This window comes from Primulina eburnea, chromosome 9, assembly GCF_022965805.1.
Source record: "Primulina eburnea isolate SZY01 chromosome 9, ASM2296580v1, whole genome shotgun sequence".
In the NCBI taxonomy this organism is placed as follows: Eukaryota; Viridiplantae; Streptophyta; class Magnoliopsida; order Lamiales; family Gesneriaceae; genus Primulina; species Primulina eburnea.
Genome location: NC_133109.1, coordinates 2,861,528 through 2,887,856, shown reverse-complemented (window position 1 = coordinate 2,887,856; position 26,329 = coordinate 2,861,528). Strand labels below are relative to the sequence as shown.

At 31.2% G+C, this 26,329-nt stretch overlaps 1 protein-coding gene across 1 annotated transcript; it reads right to left on the bottom strand.

Annotated features, from left to right (window-relative positions):
* Positions 1 to 12,414: 12,414 nt before the first annotated feature.
* On the bottom strand, positions 12,415 to 18,230 carry LOC140841125 (dehydration-responsive element-binding protein 3-like). The gene is made up of 2 exons (XM_073208330.1): positions 17,784 to 18,230; positions 12,415 to 12,823 (listed from the first exon to the last, which is right to left on the bottom strand). The coding sequence occupies exons 1-2, from the start codon at positions 18,154 to 18,156 to the stop codon at positions 12,555 to 12,557; spliced, it is 642 nt and encodes a 213-aa protein (XP_073064431.1). The 5' UTR covers positions 18,157 to 18,230; the 3' UTR covers positions 12,415 to 12,554.
* Positions 18,231 to 26,329: the final 8,099 nt, after the last annotated feature.

The following is a 26,329-nucleotide window of genomic DNA, read 5'->3' as shown; positions in this document are numbered from 1 at the left end:
TTATCATTCTCAAAACAATTGTCCGTGAGTGCGCCACAGAATTCCAAGTAGATAAAAACTTTCTACATAAAGACTTTTATGCTACACATAATAAAGAAAAAAGATTATGGTTTTTGAAAAATTTATGGATACAAGAAAAGATATTCAACAAAAATTCTATGAATTTACAAATAAATATAAAATTCATATTTTATTTTTTGATTGGTTTGAAATATATTCCTTTCAAAATTCTTTATATTATCCATTTTCAAATTCTGTTAATCCTATTAAAAATAATATAGAAACCGCAGTTATAGATAGTAAACTCAAAAACCCAATTTTTAAACCATACCAAATAACTGAAAATAGTGTTAAAAATATCAAAGAGAATAATTTTGAATTTATAAAATTAATACAAGATAAATTAAGTAAAATGGATACAATAGCCAATAGCTCAAATCAACCCATAGATCAAATTGCTCCTAAAACACCAATATCTAATCTCAGAATAAATACCTTAAATCATGATTCAGATATTAATGAAGCTTTAGAACAATTCCAAAATCCTACAAATAAAATCAATAAAATAGATTGGAATCAATCTTCACAAAAGTTACAAATTATTCCTGCTCCAGATTTAGGAATAATAAAACCCATAACACAATCTCGTTTTAATGCTTCTTCCGTTTATGATTGGAACATAGATGGAATGACTGAATATAATATTCTTAGTATTTTACAACAAATGACTATGGCAGCAAATGCCTATAAAACTCAAACAAATACACAAGATAGAACCATAGCCGAACTCCTTATAGCTGGTTTTTCTGGCCAAATTAAGGGTTGGTGGGACTATTATCTTACAAATCAACAACAAGAAGATATTTTAAATTCTATAAAAACTGATGAAGACGGAATACCAATTTTAGATCAAGATGAAAATCCCCAACAAGATGCTGTAGCTACTTTAATCCTAACAATCTCTTTACACTTTATAGGTGATCCTTCACATTTAAAAGATAAAAATGCTGAATTATTATCAAATCTTAAATGTAAAAAATTAAGTGATTTTCAATGGTATAAAAATACTTTTCTAACCAGAGTCATGCTTAGGGAAGACTCTAATCAACCATTTTGGAAAGAAAAATTCCTAGCAGGATTACCAACTCTTTTAGGAGAAAAGGTTAGAAATAAAATTAGAGAATCATGTGGAAAACAAATAATTCCTTATAATGAATTTACTTATGGTCAATTAATTAGTTTAACTCAACAAGAAGGTTTAAAAATATGTCAAGATCTAAAATTACAAAAACATTTAAAATGGGAAATGAAAAGAACGAAACAAGAATTAGGAACTTTCTGTCAACAATTCGATATAAATCCTAATAAACCTTCTCCTTCTAAATGCTTAGGAAACTGTAGTGAATCTACTGAAAAGTCATATAGAAAAAATTTTAAATACAATAAGAAAAATTTTAAACCAAAAGAAGATTTTTAAAAGAAACCGTATAAGAAATTTAAAATTTTCAAACAATATCCTAAAAAATCATTTAAAGATATTAAATGTTATAAATGTCATAAAAAAGGACATACTGCCAATTATTGTAGATTGAATAAACAGTTAAATGAATTAGAATTAAATGAAGAAATATTAAATAAAATTTCTAATCTTTTAATTGATTCTTCTGAGTCAGAATTAGAAAATTTTTCTTCTAAAGATGAAAATGAATCTTTACAAATAGATGAATTAATTACATCTAGTAATGAATCTGAAAAACAAATTAACATGCTTTCAAAAGATCAACAATTCTTTCTTGATATTCTAAAAGACATAAATGATCCTAATATTCAAAAAGAATATCTTGAAAAAATTTTAAAATCTCTCAAAGAAAATAAAGAAGAAAAAACAGAAATAAAATTTACTACTTTATCAAATACTTCTAAAAATACTTACGACCTAACCAATATTTTAGAAAAAAGAAATAAAAGAAAAAATAAAGAGATAACAATCTCAGACTTACAAAAAGATATAAAAGAAATAAAACTAGAACTAAAAGAATTAAAAGAAAAACAAAAAGAAAATTCTGAAATAATCAAAAGAATAATAGATAATATTAACACTGAAAATTCTGAAGAATCTGAAGATAATGAAATAAAAAATATTCAAAACCTTGAGAAAATTCCAGAAGACTTTCTTTTTGTATTAAGAGAAATAACCTCTAGAAAATACATACTAAAAATAAATTTGGTATTTTCAGAAAATTTTAAAATTAGTACAATAGCGCTTTTTGATACTGGTGCTGATTTAAATTGTATAAAATCAGGAATAGTACCTAAAAATTTTCAAGAGAAAACTAATGAAAAACTTTCAGCTGCTAACAATTCTAAATTAAATGTCAATTCAAAAACAGAAGCATCAATATTAAACAATGGAGTTTTTATTAAAACTACATTTATTTTTGTTAATGATATACATCATACTGTAATTCTAGGAACACCTTTTATAGGATTAATTACTCCATATAAAGTAAATAATAATTCTATTTCTTTTAAATTTAATTACAAAAAATTAGAATTTGAATTCTTAGAAAAACCCCGTACAAGAAATCTCAATTTAATAAAAGCATATTTTATATATGAAAATAGTATTAATGTACTAATCCAAGGAAAAAATTTTCAATTAGAAAATCTTAAAAAAGATATTTCCCAAAAAAGGATAATAAAACAACTAGAAACACAAGAACTTCAAAATAAAATTTCAAAATTTCAAAAGCTATTAGAAACAGAAATTTGTTCAGAAATTCCAAATGCTTTCTGGAATAGAAAACAACATATTGTAGATCTCCCTTATGAACAAGATTTTAATGATAAACAAATCCCAACCAAAGCTAGACCAATACAAATGAATTCTGATCTAGAAGAACATTGTAAAAAGGAAATACAAGATTTGGAAAGAAAGGTCTAATTTCCAAATCTAGATCTCCTTGGAGTTGCGCTGCTTTTTATGTTAATAAAAATTCTGAAATTGAAAGAGGGACTCCCAGATTAGTAATAAATTATAAACCATTAAATAAAGCATTAAAATGGATCAGATATCCTATACCAAATAAAAAAGATCTATTACAAAAACTGCATAATGCTTCTATATTTTCTAAATTTGATATGAAATCAGGATTTTGGCAAATACAAATTTCTCAAAAAGACAGGTATAAAACTGCTTTTACAGTCCCTTTTGGACAATATGAATGGAATGTAATGCCTTTTGGGTTAAAAAATGCCCCGTCTGAATTCCAAAGAATTATGAATGAAATCTTCAATGATTATTCAAAATATTGTATAGTTTATATTGATGATGTCTTAGTCTTTTCAAACAACATAGATGAGCATATAAAACACCTAAAAACATTCCTTTATATTACAAAACAAAATGGTTTAGTAGTATCCAAATCAAAAATAAGCCTATTCCAGACTAAAATCAGATTTTTAGGACACTACATATCACAAGGAACTATTACACCTATTGAAAGATCTTTGCAATTTGCAAATAAATTCCCTGATAAAATACTTGATAAAAATAAATTACAAAGATTTTTAGGAAGTTTAAATTATGTTCTAGATTTCTGTCCTAACATTAATACAATAGCAAAACCTTTACATGATAGGCTTAAGAAAAACCCAGTTCCATGGACAAAAAACACACAGAGTTAGTACAGATAATCAAAAAACAAGTATTAGAAATTCCATGTTTACATATTGCAGATCCTAGCCTACCGAAAATAGTTGAGACAGATGCCTCAGATCTAGGATATGGAGGTATTTTAAAGCAAAAACAAGGAGACAAAGAGTATATAGTTCAGTATACATCAGCCCATTGGAACGACACCCAAAAGAATTATTCTACTATAAAAAAGGAAATTTTGGGCATTGTTTTATGTATACAAAAATTTCAAAGTGACTTATTAAATCAAAATTTTTTACTAAGGATAGACTGTAAAAGTGCGAAAGAAATTTTACAAAAAGATGTTCAAAATCTTGCATCAAAACAAATTTTTGCACGATGGCAGGCTATATTAAGTATTTTTGATTTTAATATTGAATTTATCAAAGGAGATACAAATTCTCTACCAGACTTCCTTACCCGAGAATTTCTTCAAGACAGAATCAATGCCGCCGAAAAAAGATAAAGACAAAAGGCCTATCCAAACCTCTGTTGATCCAGTAAAACCAAAAAGTTGGTATGAAATTGTTACAAAAGAAGAAGAGCTCGATACTGCCCAATCCAAACTCCAAATTCCAAAGAAAGAAAACTGTGATATTGAAACCAGACTTCAAATTATTGAAGCTCTTCTTGAAGCATCAAAGGACAAAAAATCTCTAGAAAAAGAAAATTCCGAAGAAAAATCCTCAAAAATCCAAGTTTCAAATACTTTCCAGGTATTGTCAAATTCAGATGATTCCCCTACAACATCCTCACAAAAACAATCTTTAAATCCTCAGGTTTCTTTGACCCAACCCTATTTAAAAGCCTCTTCAGAATTTTTTGAAAAACCTATATGGCAAAATATTATTAATACTGAAAGAGGATTCGATAGTTCTGAACCATTCCAGATTCTTCAAAAATATTTTGGAAAAGGAAGATATTATAAACCATATGATATTAATAAAACCCCTTATTTCTATCAAGCCATTCTTGAAATTACAGAATCCGTAATATTTAAAAATTTCTTCCTAGAAGAGAAACATGAAGATCCGGCATATTCTACTTGTAAGATTCTCAAAGTCATTGCTCCAGCTGATTGGGGATATGACTTAACCAAATCCCTATTCTTTCCAGAAAAACTTAAAGAAACACATTTCTTCGAAATACCTTTTAATTATTGGGATTATCATCAAGCATGGTACAATTCCTTTTTGATCCAAAACCAAAAACATAAACACACATGGCTTTTCTATTTTGACACAAAAATATGTGATCCCAAACAATTTCCATTTTGGTGGAATTCATGGTGGGAATTTTTCGGTTCATCATATGAAATTCTAAAACCCCCAATCCAAAGTTCGTTCAATTTATTCAAAGCTCAGTATAAACCCACAGATGAAGAAAAATCATTACAACCCTTAGCCCTTTTTTGTACAAAATTCTATGTTCCATGGGTTCTTGCATGGACAGTAGAACTTTCTAATCAAAAACTTCCAGTACTTGTAAGAAGATTCAAAGTTAAATGGTGGGATAAATTTAAAAGTCCTCCAAGCCTTTCAATTATGAATATTCAAAAATGGATTAAAGACTGTAACGTCAAGACTCCAGAAACATTCCAAACACCACAGCAGACAGACTTTTTGGTACAAAAATCTCAAATGGCAGCTATGCTTGCAACAGCAAAAACTCCTGAAGAAATGCAGGCAATATTGATGAAATTTACACCAGCCTTATCAAACAGATCAGAATCTCCAGAGCCCTCTATCCATTTAGATGATGATGATGATGGACCTATTTTTGGAAACAGTGGAATGTAAATATGAATTGTAAATTTTAATTTTTGTATTGATTGTAATATTCGTGTATTTAAAAAAAAAAAAAAAATGACGACGAAATGATGCAAGCATGACAACGACAAATACTATTCAAGATTCCGAAAATGCCCTTGAAGATATCTATAAATAGAAGACAAGTCTCCCAAGGAAAGGCAAGTTTTTTGATACCAAGTTTTGATTCCCACTTTCACTTCCTTTCTTCTCTCTTCTCTTTCTTACTTTTCCTACTTTCTCCACTCACATTCAAGGTGTTCTTACCTTACAAGCTTTATGTTCTTGAAGAATTTGTAAATCCTTTGAAGATATATTGAAGTTCTTATTTTGATTCCAATGTGTGTTTTATTTATGTGTTAAATACTTGTATATATATATTATATATTATATGGCCGGTTAAACCGCCTAAATATATATAAATACCTATATATATTATATATATATATATATCTTGAAGATTTTGTGGTGTTCTTTGCAAAAGTATGCTCTACATATAATCCTTTAAAGATTATATGCAATCAGAAACTGGAGGAACCTCAAATCTTTAAAGATCTTTAAATTCTTGCATTTAAATTCTTGTATTTAAATTCCTGTCTTTAAATTCCGCATATATATATATATATTATTATAAATATTATATGACTGGTTAAACCGCCTACTTTATTTATTGTTATTGCATTTTCTTTTTATTAATTGCTTTTATTATTATTGTTTATGAATATTTCTATTGGTGTTCAATTATCCCCCTAAGTATCACTGGGTAGTCTTTGGTATCACTGGGTAGTTATTATCCTTCTATATATATATATATATATATATATATATATATATATATATATATATATATATATATATATATATATATATATATATTCTAAACAAGTTCTTAGTCAAATTTAGCTGTTTTAAATAAGGATAAATATCACTTGAGTCTGAGACTAACATATGTGATGTGACATAATGTTTCATTGGTGATGGTACGGAGATGTTCGTTCATACATACAAGTAATCATTTGATGATATACTGAATAATCCTCCCTCAACTTTTCAAATTATCACTTATCGAGTGAAAAATTATGTGGTTATGATTGTACATCATTAGACATTTGATCCGAGACAACATGGAGGCTCTGCGTACTAGAACTGAACTTGAACTCGTTTACCGACTCCATTTAGGGTCATCAAGTGATGAGGTTGGGTGTAATTTCAGAATATGCCGGAGCAAATGGATTGTAGTCGATGATTCACCCATCATCTACGGATGAAGATATCCTATGTGATCTGATGAGTTAATAGTACAAGGAATCTTTGGTCAGAGTAAGACATGTGGATTTTGTAAAGACATTTCTCAGTTGCATATATCGTGCTACTATTATTACTTAAAGATATATCACGTCATTATTAAATTAATTTATGACTCTAGATATAGCAATGGTTGTAGATTCGATCGAGATATATGAGTTGAAGAGACCGTACTGTACTCTAATCATAACTTAAGATTTTTGCAAGCACCATCAGCAATACCCAGAGGATCATGGGCTGATATTACTAGACGCTTTTACCATGATCTGATGGGTGCAATCAGACTTGAGTTGACGTTCTTGATCAAATGGTTGATTAAAAGAATGATGCTAATTAGGGTAAGCACAAATCTGAATAAAATTTATTTTAAATCACATGAAGTTTTGAAATCACTGCTAGTTGTATCCCTAAAACACTGAGACACACAAGTAATGGATTCAGTATTCCCTTTGAGATAGTCAGGTTCAAGGATTTAAATTTGATGACTATAGTTTGATGAAAATCAAACAGATGACTTATAAAAGGAGTTTATAATTTGATTACATTTAATTGAATATGTGAAATTTAGCTTGATTGTAAATTATATGAGAAGAATTGAACTGTCTATTTTAGTGAAAAAGTTCACGAAACTGGTAGTTGCCAAAAACGGATTAGTAGAAAACAATTTCTTTCAAGATTTTTCAATTTTCATTATATGAACGAGATTTGTACTCTCGATACATCGGGACTTTCCGATTGTCGATCGATGCTATAATGAGTTCATGATTATTTGTTTAACAAATTTAGAATCTACTAATTAAATAATAATTTAGTTGTATGACTACTATGTACAAGATTCTAATGGAATATTATAGAGGAGTATATAATTGATCAATTAATTAATAGTTAATCAAGAAAATTAATATTGATCACATATATATATATATATATATATATATATATATATACACCGTCGAATTTCTGAAATTCCGACGATCTAATTTCGACGTGAATTTCGTTTAGATCTCTAGTGCAATCCATACGAGGAATCTGGTCTCTAATCGTAGTCATGATTAGATGATCGAAGAAATGAAGAGATCCGTTCATAGGGATTTAAAAACATCACTATATCCGCTTAAAACCCGGAATAGTTAAGCCAACGTTATATACGCAAAAATTAATTAAACTAAATATCCTATTAATGTTTATTTAAATCATAGGATGCCTAAGAATGTTTTGAATGCCAAACAAATTTTTTAAAATTCTGGTGCGTCTTGAATGCAGAAAAATGATACTCCAATAGTTAGATGTCTTGAACAGAAGATGAAGATAATAATCTCGCCGAAACATGCACAGATTCTATTCTCCATCATAAAATGACACGTGTGTTGAGTATAAAATTAGGAATCAATCCCTCATTTTATCATTGTACACTTTGATTTTTCTTTTATCTAATACACACATTATGTAAGCATCGATCAAACAGATGGTTATAAAAGGAGTTTATAATTTGATTACATGTAATTGAAAATGTGAAAGTTAGCTTAATTGTAAATTATGTGAGAAGAATGGAACAGCTTGTTTTAGTGAAAGAGTTCACGAAAATGGTAGTTGCTAAAAACGGATCAGTGGAAAAATTTGTCTTTCGAGATTTTCAATTTTCATTATATGAACGAAATTTGTACCCTCGATACATCGACGATGTCCGATCGTCGGTCTATGCAATAATGAGTACATGATTATTTATTTAGCAAATTTAGAATTTACTAATTAAATAATAATTATAGTTGTATAGACTACCATGCACAAGATTCTAATGGAATGTTCTAGAGGAGTATAAAATTGATCAATTAATAGTTAATTAAGAAATTAAATAATAGTTATTTTTATTATATATATATATATATATATATATATATATATATATATATATATATATACCGCCATAACACCGTCGAATTTCTAAAATTCATTCTGGCGATCTAATCTCGACGTGAATTTCGTTTAGATTTCTAATGCAATCCATGCAAGGAATCTAGTCTGTAATCGTAGACATGATTAGATGATCGAAAAAATGAATAGATCCGTTCACAGAGATTTACAAGAAGCATTATATCCGCTTAAAACCCGGAATAGTTAAGCTGACGTTATATACGAAAAGATTAATTAAACTAAACACTTTATGAATGTTTATTTAAATCTTACGATGCCTAAGAATGCTTTGAACATCAAACAATTTTTTAAAATTTTGCTGCGTCTTGAATGCGAAAAAATAGTACTCCAATAATTAGATGTCTTGAACATAAGATGAAGATATTAATCCCGTCGAAACATGCACGGATTCTATTCTCCAAATTGAGATATTATCAAGAAATGACCTGTGAGTTGAGTATAAAATTTGGAATCAATCCCTCATTTTATCATTGTGCACTTTGATTTTTCTTTTGTCTAATACATACATTTATGTAAGCATCGATGATATATCATTCATTTGTTGGATGTACAATATTTTTATGTTTCATCTTATTCAATATATGAGTAACATCTCATTGATGCTAACATAAATGTACACGGTAGATATATAACACACATACATACACACATACACACACACACACACACACACACACACACACATATATATATATATATATATATATATATATATATATATATATATATATATATATATATGCACCATGTGTATGAAATCGAATTGTTTGTATATAAGGTATTTATTATTTAATATCAATAAGAGTGGACCCAATTTTTTTTATTTATTTATTAGCCATACCTATACAATAAACGCGCCCCCATCCAAGGTGTCCCAATGAACGTACAATAATTTAACTGGTGATACTGAAATATCACTATTTTAATGTAATTATTTGGGAACAAAACTTTTTCTACTTCAATAACCAGCTGATGATACCAAATCTTTCCTGGGTTCGGTCTGGTGAGCTTGAACTTTAGATCAACAATGTTTGGACTGGGGCGGAGGGAACACTACCGGCTTGTATGAGACTAGTAGGTATTGGAAGGTGCCGAGAATTTTTCCGGCATGATCACTCCGATTTTTCGATTGGGTTTTTGTGTCTTTAGAAAAAGGAATGGGAGAATACCCTCTGAAATAATTCTCAAGAAAGTCTTATATCCTGAATGCCCTTCACCATGAAAATGTACCCGATATTAATAGTGGCTGAGGAGACTTCTTACCATATTGAGCCGAAGTCTATTTTAGGTAAATTTCTTTATAAAATTAAACTCTTCTCCAATCACTGCAAGTTAGGGCCGGATCTCTCGCCACCTCTAATCACATGGCGAAATGCCGGCCTGATCCCTTGTCGTCTCTAATCACACGGCGAGATTCTGGCACATTCAAGGCTCATTTACGCCTTTTATTTTTGACAAAGTTATTAAGATATAGGCAGATTACATGGGCTTGAGATTCGTAATATAAGCATCTGTGTTTGACAAGAGCTCGCTCCGGATTAATTGGACATGATACCAATGGTTTGGCTCGGCCACCGGGGCTCGGCCGAGCACTATCCCGGGCTAGGCCGAGCACAACCCCGAGCTCGGCCGAGCACTAGCTCGGCCGAGCACCAGGGCTCGGCCGAGATAGCCGAGCATTAGCTCGGCCGAGCACAGGGCTCGGCCGATATAGCCGAGCACTAGCTCGGCCGAGCACAGGGCTCGGCCGAGATAGCCGAGCACTACCCAGCTAGCCGAGCATTACCCTGGGCTCGGCCAAGGTTCTCAAGGAGATGAGAGATGATCGGCCGGGCATAGGACTCGAGCACGGTCAAATATTGAGGGCATCACCAGCAAAAAAAATCTGTCAAGTACCAATTCATTCATATATATATATATATATATATATATATATATATATATATATATATATATATATATATGTATAGGTACAAAAATATGACGGATTATGTGGTGAAAAGAATAAAAATTTTCGTGTAAAAAATAAAGGCAAAAATTTGTGTGAGACGGTCTCACGGGTCGTATTTGTGAGACGGATCTCTTATTTGGGTCATCCATAAAAAAATATTACTTTTTATGTTAAGAATATTATTTTTTATTGTGAATATGAGTAAGGTTGACTCGTCTCACAGATTAAGATCCATGAGACGGTCTCACATAAGACCCACTCAAAAATAAATTGTTACATATGATTAATTTCCCTAGTGTTGTTTAAGCACGCAATTTCTCCAGTGCTTCCACTATACTGGCATTTAATTTCACGGTGGCTCAAAAAAGGAGACAAGAAAAAGAAAGCAAACAAAACAATAATAATTCCACAACGTAAAAGTATCCAAGACAATATGTCATAATCATGATTTTCAAGAAAGGTCTCGTAGTAGTCCAAATGGTTATCACATCCTTATTTCATATATTGAAATTTCGATATGATATCAATTTGAGTTAAATAAATTGACATTAATTATGAAATTATATAATTTGCACAATAACTAATATATAATGTGATATATCATTGTCACAATTGTTTGGTACTCTTTCATATCGATGTATCGATGAATTCTCTGCATAGAGACTCAATTGGTTCATGGTTTCCAGAGACATCTTATTCCGAAATTATTTAAAATGGATTTGGATCGCGTTAACACATTGTTTAATTCCAAAGACAGAGACATTAGTTGACTGCACAATAAGCTTCTACAGCTATTTTGTATCTGTTCTCGTTTAACTAAAATGATTAATCTAAGTAGCTATAGAAATATATTGTAAGTCATTATAAACTGTCAATTTTTATCCATAATATCATACATTCATCATAATCTTATCTGACGAGCTAAAATGATGCTTAACAGAGAACGATTTAACTCCTATTTTGTCACGTTGGTTCGATCCGCTCCATTCGTGCCAAAAAAATCAATCCCATCCCATGTAAAAGAAATCTCCTTCGCCCTTTCTTTGTGAAAAAGTAAAAAGGAAAAGCTCAACCTATATTTAATGCCAAGAAAAGCCATAGCAATAAGAATGTTGCCGAAGATGCAATACCATTTCTAGCTCTCTCTTCCTTTCATTCAGAGTGGGTCTCATGTGAGACCGTCTCACGGATCTTAATCTGTAAATGAGTTAACCATACCCATATTCACAATAAAAAGTAATACTCTTAGCATAAAAAGTAATATTTTTTCATGGATGACCCAAATAAGAGATCCGTCTCACAAATACAACCCGTGAGACCGTTTCACACAAGTTTTTGTATTTCAAACTTATTAAGAGAAAACAGCTAACAAAATTACTTTTGTGATCTTGAATGTACATTTTCGGGGAAAATCGTGAAGTTAAATTAAAAAATATTATTTTAAATCTTATTTTATTTAATGTTAAGCATGTAAAATATATGCCTGATTATATATAATATATAATTATGCACGGAAAAATGGATAAATTAATTTAAAAATCAAGAGATTATTTAGTTAGATGAAGATACGATCATATATATTAATAGAGTTTCATTCAACAAATTTAATTTTTTTTAAGAAATAATATATAATTTGATATTTAGTAAACGATGTACGGTACAATAAATATAATTTGAAATTAAATTAATATGTAAAAAAATATTATTGAGTGTATATTCGATGAATTAAAGCACGCACGTAAAATTATTCAATGAAAGGTAAAAAAAAGTACAAAATAATTTTATGTACAATAAAAGTGATTGAGTAATTAAATTCAAAGTACAAGCATTCAAGCAAAAGGCACACCTAATTTTCAGTTTCTCAAAGCTGCATGGAATTAAGGATAGCACTCTGTCCATCTTCCATTTGATCGTAGAAATACTCAGAGCAGTACTCATCCAACGCCCACCACGGCCGATGCAGCCAATCCTCCGCCGAGTCAACCACCGGGAACTCGTAACTCCCCTCCAAGCTCGGCAGCTCGATTAACTCCCCCAATTCATCAGACCCTTCAGCATTGGCATCCGAAGTAGAACACAACGGGCTGAGCACCTCCATCGCCGCAGCTTTAGCCGCCGCCTCTTGCACATGTTGGAGATTTAATAAAATATTAAATCTATAAATCATGTGATTAAATCCATATATCACAACACGCCAGGAATTCATGTCGAATTATCAGAAAATATAAATAACATTAAATACGTACCAGAATCCATTGATTGATCTAGCGTCAGAGTTATGGATCTTCCAAGGTAACAGAGAATCGACCACCTTATTCTTGCCTTTGATGGGGAGAAGGAGAGAGATCTAAAATACGTGTGCCGTATGTATTCTGTGTTATATTCTCTGTGCCTTGGGGACCATAACCTTATTTATAGCCTTAGCAGTCTTCAACCCATCATAGAAGACCTAATTGGGCCGGGCTTCTACACATAAGGTGGACCATACCAATTTATTTAATACTTTGGAAACCCATAATTAATTAGATCACTTTATTGGGTCCTTTATTAGATAGCTTGTCCATGTACAATTAATTAAATTATGTGAGCCCACAAAATAATTCCAACAATCTCCCACTTGGGCCACATAAGTTATCCGGATATTGTACATGCAAAAACTGGATTGAGCTCTTGCTATCTGAACCAAAATATTCCTTAACAATCTGGTCTATCAATTATACCAATATTGAACCAAAGCAGTCATCGCTACATTTAAAATCACTAGACCCATCAATGATCACAATATTAGCATAATCAATAACATAGATCAAGTATGGATGTGTAGCATGGAAATACATAAATGTGATCCCAGAATAAAACCTGCATTTCCAACTGGTCCTCATAATGACTCAAAGAGGCAAATAACAGACTTTCAACCAAATGCTAAACCGCAATGAAAATCATCACTTTATTTCAGAGTAATTCAAATAAACCTTAGTCTGTACAGAAACTCAAATCATGTCAAATGAGCCAATGCTTAAACCGAATACAAACTCCCACTGTACATGCATATCAACTATATGGACAACACCAATGTGTGTCACATGCCCAAAAATCTTGGGTGGCCAACCCATGACAAACGCATCCGCAATTATAGAGTTTGCAATAACATGCTCAATTGACACACAATCACTCTGAATTATTTCCTTCCAACTAGAAACTTCATGTCAATATCTTTTGACTTTGACAAGTTTCAGTTGTTCTTTAAATATAATATAGCGGCTTTATTATCACAATTGATCCTCAATGGTTTCTTAGACCAATGATCATTACCGGTGATAAAATCCCGCAACTTTATTCGGAGTCCAAATATCCAACTATTTCCAAATGTCAGATTTCCGATGTGTGAGCATAAAATCCTCAGTTCACTTTATGTACCGCATAACCCGATTAATAATCAAATATCGGGTTTCTTAAATGTCTGCCCAACATTCTAATGATGTTCACAATATCTAAACAATATTCTCTATAAATCTGAATGAGATTACCACATGATAAAATTTATACCAGCACATATGTACATATAAACATCAATATATTCTTCTCAATGTTGACTTTCCAATATACTCACTCCCACTAAAGTCAACATACGAAATTAATTTGCATTTAATTTCAAATTTTCATGTATGCATAATGTCAATATCATTTAAAATATTGATATTCATTTTATCAAGCTTATCAATCAAGGAACTCATACCAAACATATTTGAATTTCGAAAAATTGAAAATACCACATGAATAAAGGAAAAACTTGATTTGTCTAAACATGATACTAAAATCAAATTTTGTTTTTGCAAATTCAAATACCAGAAAATAAAAATCTCAGTTCCTAAATAAAGCTTTTAAAAAAAAGAAACCAACAGTTTTATTGTTATTTTCCATAAAATGTATCTTTCAACATCAGTTGGCAACCGGCTCCTTAGGCAACCCTTTCTTTGCACGCCAATTGGCGTATTTGGGACAATCTTTCTTCACATGCCCATCAGTCCTTTTGCAAAAGAAACAAGTGATCACTTTATCTTGTTTCTGTTGCTCCATATGATGTGAAGTCCCAGAGTTTCCTTCCTTATTGCTCCATTTCCTTTTCTTATTGATGCAATTACCTTGATAGTTAGATGTCAAGTGAGCACTTTCAATCACATCTTGTTTCAATCTCTCCTCCTCCTGAACGCACTGCGCAATAAGCTCATTCAAAGTCCACTTTTCCTTCTGGGTATTATAACTTATTTTGAATTGATTAAATTGTGCAGGCAGAGAGATCAAGACTAAATGCACGACTATGTCTTCCGACAATTCCAACTTGAATGCTTTTAGTCGAGTCACAAGATTTGACATTTCCATTATGTACTCCCTTATGTTCCCTTTCTCTTTGTACCGCATTGAGACAAGTTTATTCAAAATTGTACTTGTCTCGACCTTTTCGTTTGCAGTGAAACGATCTGCTATTTGAGTAAGGAACTTTTTAGCATCATTTTCTTCAGGAATTGCACCCCTTATAGTATCTGGAATGGAATGTTTCATAATCATCAGACTCATGCGATTTGATCGCTCCCACTTTTCCAAAGAACCCTTTTGATCAGCAGTTCCTGAACTGGTCAAAAGTGCGGGACGATCTTCCCTTAGCGCATAGTCCAAATCCATGCAGCCGAGCACTATCATAACATGCTCTTTCCATTTCTTGAAGTTTGAGCCATTAAGTACTGGAATGTTGTTCAGATTGGCAGATATAGAAGATGCTATAACAAAGTAGAACAAAAAACTCACAATAAAATATAGTTCATGCATATATTTAAATTAAATAAATCACAAATATATATGCATGCAGATGGTGGTGGGCCCATAAAAAATAGATGCCTTGCACAACATTGATATTTAATCTTTGAAGAAAAATAACAATTTGTAAATGATGCACTCTATCATCATGGTTATTAAATATTGATAATAAATCCGCCCAACAATATGCCTTTCTTTGGACCGACAATTGCATGCATGGATAAATCCGAAATTATCACATATTTATTACCACATATTGTGCTAAAATTTGGCCAGAAAATGACCTTCCTTTGGGCCGATCATTTTCCGCATAAATATAACACAATTTAATATCATATAATGTGTCTACAATCTGGCAAGAAAATAATCTTCCTTTGGGCCGATTAATTTCTGCATAGTTTTGACACGCTTTAAGATCACATAATTATGTGCTTATAATCTGGCCAAAAAATAACCTTCCTTTGGACCGATTATTTTCTGCATAGATATAAACACATTTTTTTTTTTTTTTTGTCACTTATTATGTCTGCAATCTGGCAAAAAAATAGTCTTCCTTTGGGCCGGCTATTTTTCGCATAGATATAAATGCACTTGAAAAATATATATTGAATCTAAAATCTGGCCAGAAAATAATCTTCCTTTGGGCCGATTATTTTCCGCATAGATCTAGATACACTTTAAAATCATCTATTGTGTATGGAATTTGGCCAAAAAATAGTCTTCCTTTGGGCCGACTATTTTTCGCATAAATTAAAACACAATTTATTTTTGGACTTGAACAATATCTACATATCTCAAAAAATCACTTTATTAACATGAAATTTAAATTTAACCAAATTTGAGATACAAGATATTAATTTAACTTTGATTGGGCCAAATAAAACATGAAGACCAAATTTGCAAGAAATAAAATATTTACACCTCATAATTATTCATCCACAAATATTTTATCAAAATAAACAAATACGATAAAATAACGAATAATTACATTTTAATTTTATTTCATGCAATTAAATTTTGAAATGGTCTAATTTAATTTCACAAATCAGAATTGCGGAAGTCAAAATTTAAAAATTGTCAAAATTCGGGATTTCAAAATCTGGTTCGAAATTAGAAACCAAACAAAGCCTTAAATTCAACCAAAATTATCCCCAAATTCGAAACCCTAATTTCAACAGTAAAAAACGCCGCTAGCCGCCGCGGCCGCCGCCTGAACTCCGACCAACTGCCGGGAAAAGACGACCCATAAGGTGGCGACCACGTTAGAACAGAATCCGATCAAAATCAGGCCGGAAATCGGCCGGAATATGGCCAGGAAAAAAAATTCGCATGGACTCGCGCATCATGAAGAAATATCATCCAAATTCGATCGGTACAGAGGCTTTTACGGCTAATTGATGGAGGGTTATGGAGCGAAAAAGTGTGAAGAACAAAACGCCTAAGGATTCACCGCCGAAAATGTGCCGGAGAACGGCCGATTTGCCGACATCCGGCGACCCATACGAAAAAAAAGAAAATCGGATTTCGATTTTTTTTTTTTTTTTTTTTTTTTTTTTTTTTTAAAACGAAAATAAATCTGAATTTTGGGTGTAAAATTCGAAAATACTAGATCCAAATAACATGAATTTATTCAGATCCAAATTCAGAAAAATTTAAAAAAAAGAGATCTGAATCCAAAAATTTACAGACAAGAAAATCATCTCAGATCTGAGAATAAAACATACTTTTCTGCTTCGATCCATCAATAAACAAAAATTCTCATAATTCAACATTGACGTGGCTCTGATACCACTTGTTGGAGATTTAATAAAATATTAAATCTATAAATCATGTGATTAAATCCATATATCACAACACGCCAGGAATTCATGTCGAATTATCAGAAAATATAAATAACATTAAATACGTACCAGAATCCATTGATTGATCTAGCGTCAGAGTTATGGATCTTCCAAGGTAACAGAGAATCGACCACCTTATTCTTGCCTTTGATGGGGAGAAGGAGAGAGATCTAAAATACGTGTGCCGTATGTATTCTGTGTTATATTCTCTGTGCCTTGGGGACCATAACCTTATTTATAGCCTTAGCAGTCTTCAACCCATCATAGAAGACCTAATTGGGCCGGGCTTCTACACATAAGGTGGACCATACCAATTTATTTAATACTTTGGAAACCCATAATTAATTAGATCACTTTATTGGGTCCTTTATTAGATAGCTTGTCCATGTACAATTAATTAAATTATGTGAGCCCACAAAATAATTCCAACAGCACATCCATCGGAGATTGTGAAGCTGGTCGAGGAAGAAACTCGCTGATCTCAGGGAAGTTGAGAACAGCCGAATTCCCCTTTATGCTCAACGCCGCAACGTCATGTGCTCTTGCCGCCATTTCCGCCGTTGGGTAAGTTCCGAGCCAAATCCGCGACTTCTTACGCGGCTGCCGGATTTCCGAAACCCATTTCCCCCAGCTTCGCATTCTCACACCCCTGTAAATTGGATGCTTGGTCCCGCTGCTAGTTCCTTCTCTTTTCTTGCATTTCTTTTCATCATTCTCAAAAGGGTTCTTGCTTTTGTTTTTTCCGATTTTGTTTTGAATAGGAGTTGAAGCACCGGTATATTCAGCAGTGTCGCACGGCGGCTCTGCCATCAGAAAGAGGTGGCTCAGCCTTGCCCGTAAATTTATAGTGTGTGTGGAAGTTGAATATTCTTCTCCCGGGATATATATACATATATATATATAGGGGGGTGGGGGTGCGGGTGGGGGGAGGGTTTAGTGGAGGATATGAAGAGAATTTAATGCATTTAGTTGATTTATGCAGGAAGGAAAAATGGAGTTGGTTGAGGTTTTTGGTGCAATAATTATTTACACACAAAGAAATATATATACTAGTCACGATATTTTCCCAATTTATTATATAATATAAATTATTAATATTCTGTAACATAATATATTAAAATTCTACATATCATATCGTTGATAAGTCAACTCATACCTAGTGAAAAAAAACAAATGAAAAAGTTTAAAAAACATACAATTATTTCATAGTTGATAGAAAAAAATGATTAAAAAAGACCATCATGTTCCTCTTTTATTAAATTTTTTTGTGATAAAAAAAATTTGTTTAATTCCTTTAGAAATTATTTACTACCTTATATTTGATAATTATAATATAATATATATATATAATTATTATGTCTATTATAAATTATTCTAATCGATGCCCATCACGTTTAATGAATTGAGAATTTAGTGCTAGGAAACTTGTAACCTTTACCAAAAATAATTGTCCACAAGAATAAACTTGATCACCTTTTTCAAGAATTTGGGAAACTTTGCAGGGAATATTCTTAATTTTATTTTTATATTTCCTGTAATTAAAATTTCTTAATCCAAATCTTATATACATTTTGTTTGATGCTATTTAATAATATATACCTGAATATGTCGTTTCCACGAGATTCCCGCTAACAAAAAATTTCGGAAAACTTGCTCGCAACTACTATCCAAGTCTGGTGTCGTTCACTGTGATTTAGTTTGTGGAGATATAAATTTTCATGTAACACGTATTGTTATATGTATACAAAATAGGAAAACTATAATTTTGGTTATGTGTATTTGTTTTATTTTTGTTGCGATTTTAATATTTTATGTCTTCAAATTTAAGTTTTAGTTCAATATCTTTTATTTTTTGTTAATTTTATTTAATTTTCATGATAAGTACAGTAATGACACTACATACAATACATAGCTTCGTGTCGAGGGCATATCAGGACATCATCGACACCACATCAGTATCCCTCGGGAAAATAACAAGTCTTGAATGATATGTCGAGGGTATATCAGGGCCTCATCGGTGTCATATGGTCGTTGGAAATGATAAAATTGAAAAAAAAAATAGCGAATTAATGCTGAAATTTGACAAAATATATATATATATATATATATATATATATATATATATATATATATATATATATATATATATATATATATATATATATATACTCGGTTTTAAGGGGAAAAAAATTATTCATAAAGTAGGGTTTGTGGAACAATGAATGAAGTGTAAATAAGATTACTCATGTTTAATATGAAATGAATGGATCCAGTTATAAACAGGGGCGGAGGGACATTAGCTTGTACCAGGGCTTTAGTCCGAGTGGTTCAATTTTTTTTGAAAAAATTTATAGGTAAATTTTGTATAATTTTAGAATACTATGATAGTAGTCCGGGTATCAATTTAAAATATTTAAAAATTTTAGAGATTAAAATTCTAGCTCGGACGGAGCCATATTTCTGGCTCCGCCCCTGATTATAAACGACATACAATAAATAATTCTTCAAAAATATTATGAATTAAACCTATAATATATATAAATAAAAAATCTGATCAACTATGTACGTATTATTTGGAAAAAAATACTTTCTGGATTCCTTTTTTTTAATCCCTTTATTTTTCAATCTTTTAATTTTGTTTATGCAATAGGGTGAAAGATATAATATGCTCCCCTTGATTTTTTAGAGAGCCTATACTGCCAATTATCTGCCATGTTCCCACACACCATATCGACTTTGCTGTATCTTACAAGGTATTGTTTAATTTTATATTCAACTTTTTAGTGTTTTATTTGCTGTATTATTTGGTTAGATGAGTGAGCCATTAAAGAGAAAAACCGTATTTTAAAATATAAGACTGGTCTCAAGCTGAGACAACATCGACATCAAGAAATGATAAGATCGACACTTATAAGGTGATATGAGATAACATCAGTCGTAATGAACGTCTCTCTTTGGACTCATGAGCCTAATAACCCAACTTATTGGCATATAAGTAGGTGTAGCCCCTTGTGTTCACCCGTGGCTTGGTATGGGGCTTTCACTACCACAAAAAAAGAAACAAAGTTGTCTCTTTGTTAATAACTATAGTTTTTTTTGTATCTAGTGGTATGTTTTTTATCTCAACTATTTGTAGCCGAGCTAGATTACGGATTCGAATCTTTAAGAAGCATATATCTATAATTCTTAGGGGGATTTCTTGGGTTGAGCGTATTTGGGTGAAAAATTAATGAAATAAGTGAACTCTTGCAAAACTCTTAGTCGTCAAGCTGTTGAAACTGAAGTATATATGATGTGGATGGCTGAGTGAGCTGTATAAGAGGATGTCATGTCTTAATGGGTAACATTGATATATGGTGGAAATAACATTGATACCAGTAAATGAGACAACACCGACATCAAGACACTCTCATCTTAAGATGAGCTTAACAACCTGATCAACTGATACCCAAATAGGTGTCAGCCTCGCGCCTCTTCTCCCATCGCTTGGTTAGGGTTTTGCATTGTCACAATATAATGAAATAAAGTTGTGGTTTTACTAATATTTATAATTTTTGATTTAGTGGTAAACATTTCATTCTGATAGATAGTCAATTCGATTACTGTTATCATTTGATTGATGTGAAATCTATTAACTATTTTTTAAAATTAAAACTAGGGAATCGAACCCTAGACCTATGGAGACGGGGGACAAGTTGATCAGACCAGCTGGGCTAAAGCTCGGTCTCCCTCTGTTTTCTAATTACGGTCGCAGTTGCAAGCGTATCCATTTAAAATGGTTTTATTTTATTTTTACAAATGAAATGAACAATTATGAAAGTATTGATCAGCCATAACGTTACCAGTCATTAAATAAATCTACTTTGCAGTAGGGGTTTTCTAATTTATTTGCAATTTTAATTTGAAATTTTTCCTATAAACTCATTAATAGGGATGTAAACAAACCAAACCGTTCGTAAGCTATTCGGAGCTCGGCTCTATAAAAAACTTGTTTGAGTTCGTTTGTTAATCATATCAAACCAAGCTCAAGCTCGATTTTGAGCTCAACAACTTAATCAAACCAAGCTCAAGCCTAAGCGTATTCGGCTTGTGAGCTCGCAATCATGTTCGTTAATAAGCTCGCGAGCTCGAACTCGGCTCGTTTAGGTGGCTCGTAAGCTCGAGCTTGACTCATTTGTTGAGTTGACAAATAAAAATATTAGTACTAATAAAAGTTAAACTTTTATGTCTAATATAAAATTAGTTCATATATATATACTTAATTTTAACAAGCTCGAATCAAACTCAAATTCGAGTTCAATTGTATGTTTTACGAGCTCAAAAACGAGCCGAGCTCAAGTCAGGCTTGTTAAATATGATAAACGAGCTATTAATAAACCAAGCTCGAGCCCGGCTTGATTAACATGATAAACGAGCTTTTAACGAGTCGAACTCGAGCTTTTCACAAGTTTAGTAATTTCAAGACAAGTCGAATTCTAGCCTGATGATAAAAGCTCGAATAAAGCTCGAGTTTGAGCTCGAGCTCTATCAATCTTAAACGAGCCAAACTCAAGCCAGATGATAAAAACTCGAATCAAGCTCGAGCTCGAGCTTGAGCTTGAATTAATCTTAAACAAGCCAAGCTCAAGCCTGATACGGTTCGGCTTGATTTGGATCATTTACATCTCTACTCATTAAAGGCTATTACGTGAATTTTAAAGATTCGAGTCATAGTAACCAAAAAATAAAAAAAAATCAACGTCGTTTGATTCCAAAAAGTTCATTAGATATTTCTCTAATTTACCTTTGTAATAATATATTTTTAATTTAGAATTTTAATTAATTTGTTGTTTCAAAAAAAAAAAACCAACGTATGTTTATATGTTATTTAATTTATCAATCAACTTAATATAATTAAAAACTATAATTTGTGAAACTTGAAACTTGATTGTGATGCTTCGTCACATTTCACGTTTTCTAAAACCTTATTTTTTAAAAGACTAAGAACAAAACACACGCATTATATGTATAAAAAATGTTATATAATTTACGTAGACAATATTAAAATTACATAATTAAATTATTTTAAAATAGAAATAAACGACATCCTATGTTTATAGGTAAAAATGATTGCAACAAATTTAAAATTCTTTTGTATTTGTGGAATACATGTTTACATACTAATAATAAATTAAATTTATACATTTAATGATATTTTAGTAACATATTTCTTAAATCTTTTTTTAATATAAAAATCTTATTTAAAATTCAGATATTTATTTTTGTTGTATTCCCTCTAAATCTCGAATATTCTAGCTGTACAGCAGCCATACAAAGTAACAAATATAATATCCAAAGGAGGTATGTAGCCTCCATCAACCTATTACTTTTATTCTTTCATTAAAAAATTTACTTTTATTTTTTTACAAAAAAAACATATGTTCATTGTGACATTCTTATTATATACAAACGTGGTCCAAATATCTTGCTACCCACTCGTGATAAAATTTACCATTTTCTAATTTCTTGGGGGTTTCCAAGAATTTGTCTCACGCACACATATTATATTGTAGGTGTATTGTTGGGTTAAGCGTGTATAAGTGAGAGTATTACTGAGATACGTAACTTTTTGGAAGTTTCGATGTCGAGCTATTGATGTTGCGCCACTTGATCTGATTGACTATGTATGTTGTTAAAAAATGGCGTCTGATTCTAACGGGCAATACAGTCTCTGTCAGGGATGTGAGAAACAATAGAAAAAATATAAGACTGATCTTCAAGGGATATGAGACAACAACAGCAGATAAACACGCATCTCCGCGGACTAATGAGCCTAATAACACGCCCTATTGACACTTAAGTAGATGTATCGTACCCTGCAATGAAAATAAGAAAATAAAATTGTGCATTCGTTAACAGCTATAACTTTTAGTTTAATGGTAAGCACTTAATCCTAACAATCAGTATCAGAGCGATGTTATGAGTTCAAATTTCCCAAGAAGCATATTTTTATATTTCTTTGGGAGGGATGTTAAGCTAAACGTGCATGAGTGAGATTAGTACTAAGATGAGTGATCTCTTGAGAAGTTCTCGTGCATTAAGCTATTAACGTTGTGCCACTTGATCTGGTTAGTTAGGTGAGCCTTAAAAGAGTGTCGTCGAATCTTAATGGGTAATATTGTCACCGTTGGGGAGAGGGTCGGTGCCAGGGAAATAGTTATACTGATCTCTAAGAGATATAAGACAACACCGACATATTGACACGCATCTCCCGGAGCTTAATAGACTGACCTATTAACATCCAAGTAGGTGCACTATGTGCTACCACGAGTATAAGAAAATAAATTTACGTTTTGACTGACAACTATAGCTTTTGATCTAGTGATAAATACTTGATCTTAACATACACTCAAGAAATTGATTCTTCATTTATTTTCTTGTTTTTTATTCCAAAATTTGTGGAATATATATCAAAACTATTCGAGTTGTTGTGTCTACATATTTTTAGAGGGGAAACTTTGATGGAAATATGAATGATCAAACATCATAAAGATCCTCGATCAGCATCCCACTGAATAAATAACTCAAGAAAGATATATTCGAAATTTCGAAAAAATATATATAACTCAAAATAAATCTTAAATCGATGGGACCATTTTTTGTCGACGGGTGTGACAAAAATGAATTAACTAACATCGATCTATGGTATTTTTGATGAACCAAAAACCATTGGATTCAATCTATTAGTCATTTATCATTCAGCAAGTGAAATTCTTTCAACTTGTAAATAGTGGTTGAACTTAAAATCCACACCTATGTTTAACGTTAAAAAAGTATTCAAACAAATTAAATAAAAATGAAAAACTATTTAAATATATATTCATTTTGTAAAAATATTTACAATATATAAAAAATATTGTAAATATATACAACTCAAAATATTATAAATATATACAACTCATACTCAGCATATAAATATAGACAAAAACTTGTGTGAGACGGTCTCACGGATCGTATTTGTGAGACGGATCTCTTATTTGAGTCACCATGAAAGAGTATTACTTTTTATGCTAAGAGTATTAATTTTTATTGTGAATATGGGTAATGTTGACCCGTCTAACAGATTATGATCCGTGAGACGGTCTCACATGAGACTCACTCATAAATATTACACATAAAATAATGTGAGACCATTTCACGGGTCATATTTATAAGACAAATATCTGACTCGACCCAATTCTTGAAAACATTACTTTTTATGTCCAAAATATTATCTTTTCGCTGCACAGTAAACTATAATTGTTTGTTATTATATTGTGAATAAAAATTGTTTAATATATGTTCATTTGAGTGAAAATATTCGATACATGAAAAATATTAATTTTTATATCTGAAGTATCATTTTTCACTGTAAAAATATTATTCATTTAGTTATATATTATGAAGAAATATTGTGTAATATACGATAATTTGAGTTAAAAATATTATTTTTATTTCAAATATATATTTTGTAATATATACTGATTTGGTTGAAAAATATTACTATTATGTCAAAAATATCATTATTCATCGTAAGTATGAATCGAATGGATCAATTTCCCGAATATAAATCAGCGAGACCCTTGTAAAAGAGAATTATTCAAAATATTATTATAAAAATTCTACTTTGAAAAGTTCCTTTAGTAGTGCTCTTCTAAGAACCACTTAATAAAAAGATAATGTTAAACCCCAATCTAGGACAGCGAGAGGGGTCCCAAGCCAGCTTGCCTATGGTTTAGCTTAGCTTCACCAGAGAGGGAGATATGGAGCTTCATTTATTTCTCTCAAATAACTGTTATTTATGTGTGTAATTTTAAACTTTTCTATTTCAATTTTTTTTTCCTGTATGTTGTCCTTAAATTTTTTTTATATATAATAAAAATTTGTTAAACCTAACTACATCTGTAAACGGATCCAAATTTTCGTAGAGTAATTTTTTCAGATACGTTTTTGTTATCATAAAAATAATGGCGAAAATTCGCATTAGGCCGTGTACAATGAGGGTTTCCTCGCCTGAGAATGTCGCACGGGGAGCAAGCCGCGCTATATATATATATATATATATATATATATATATATATATATATATATATATATATATATATATATATATATATATATATATATATATATATATGCACACCTACCGTGCACACCTTTGTGAGCACCGATGATGTGTCACTCACCTATTGGATGTGATGAAATATAGAAAAATTGTGCATCCAATGGGTGAATGACACATCATCGGTGCTCACAAAAGTGTGCACGGTAGGTGTGCAGGATATCAAAACTATATATATATATATATATATATATATATATATATATATATATATATATATATGAGGGTTGTTCCTGCACCCAAGGGTGCAGGCTCAGCTGGCGCCCACATGTGCATTTTCGTCTAATTTTTTAAAAAAAAGCCAGACAGAGGGGAACAGAGGGACATTCACAAAATCGCTAAACGTCTCTATATATATATATATATATATATATATATATATATATATATATATTCTTAAAAAATATATGTATATATACACATTTTATTAAATTTAAACCCATTTTTACTAACTAATTTTGGTGAAGTGGTGAAACTTTTTTTATAATTTTCATAACACTCTAACAATCCAACTATATGTATTGCATTTTTATTTTACATTTTAATTTATTTCAAATTTTATTTTAAAAAAATTTATAAATTCCATTTTAAATATATATAAAAAAACATTTTCTAATTTTTATACAAAACACACACATCACATGTAGTCTGTAGATCCGCTGTAGACCTCAAAGGATGCTGTACCATTGGATCCATCACTGTACCATCCAACTTCCAGAAAAAGTTCGCCAGCCCGAGACAGCAAAAAATTCTAGCATGATTACTCGGCCCACATTGTATCGGGCCTGTCTTGATTGGGTTGGGCCTCAGTATTCCTTACACTGAAGCACCGTCTTTCCTAAA

What these genes read in the sequence shown, in the direction of transcription:
- LOC140841125 (XM_073208330.1), bottom strand. Translation starts at nt 18,156, where the DNA reads ATGGCAGAGCCGCCGTGCGACACTGCTGAATATACCGGTGCTTCAACT. An exon ending in AGCTTCACAATCTCCGATGG is followed by an intron (nt 12,824 to 17,783) that starts ATGTGCTGTTGG and finishes TAAATCTCCAAC; the next exon opens with ATGTGCAAGAGGCGGCGGCT.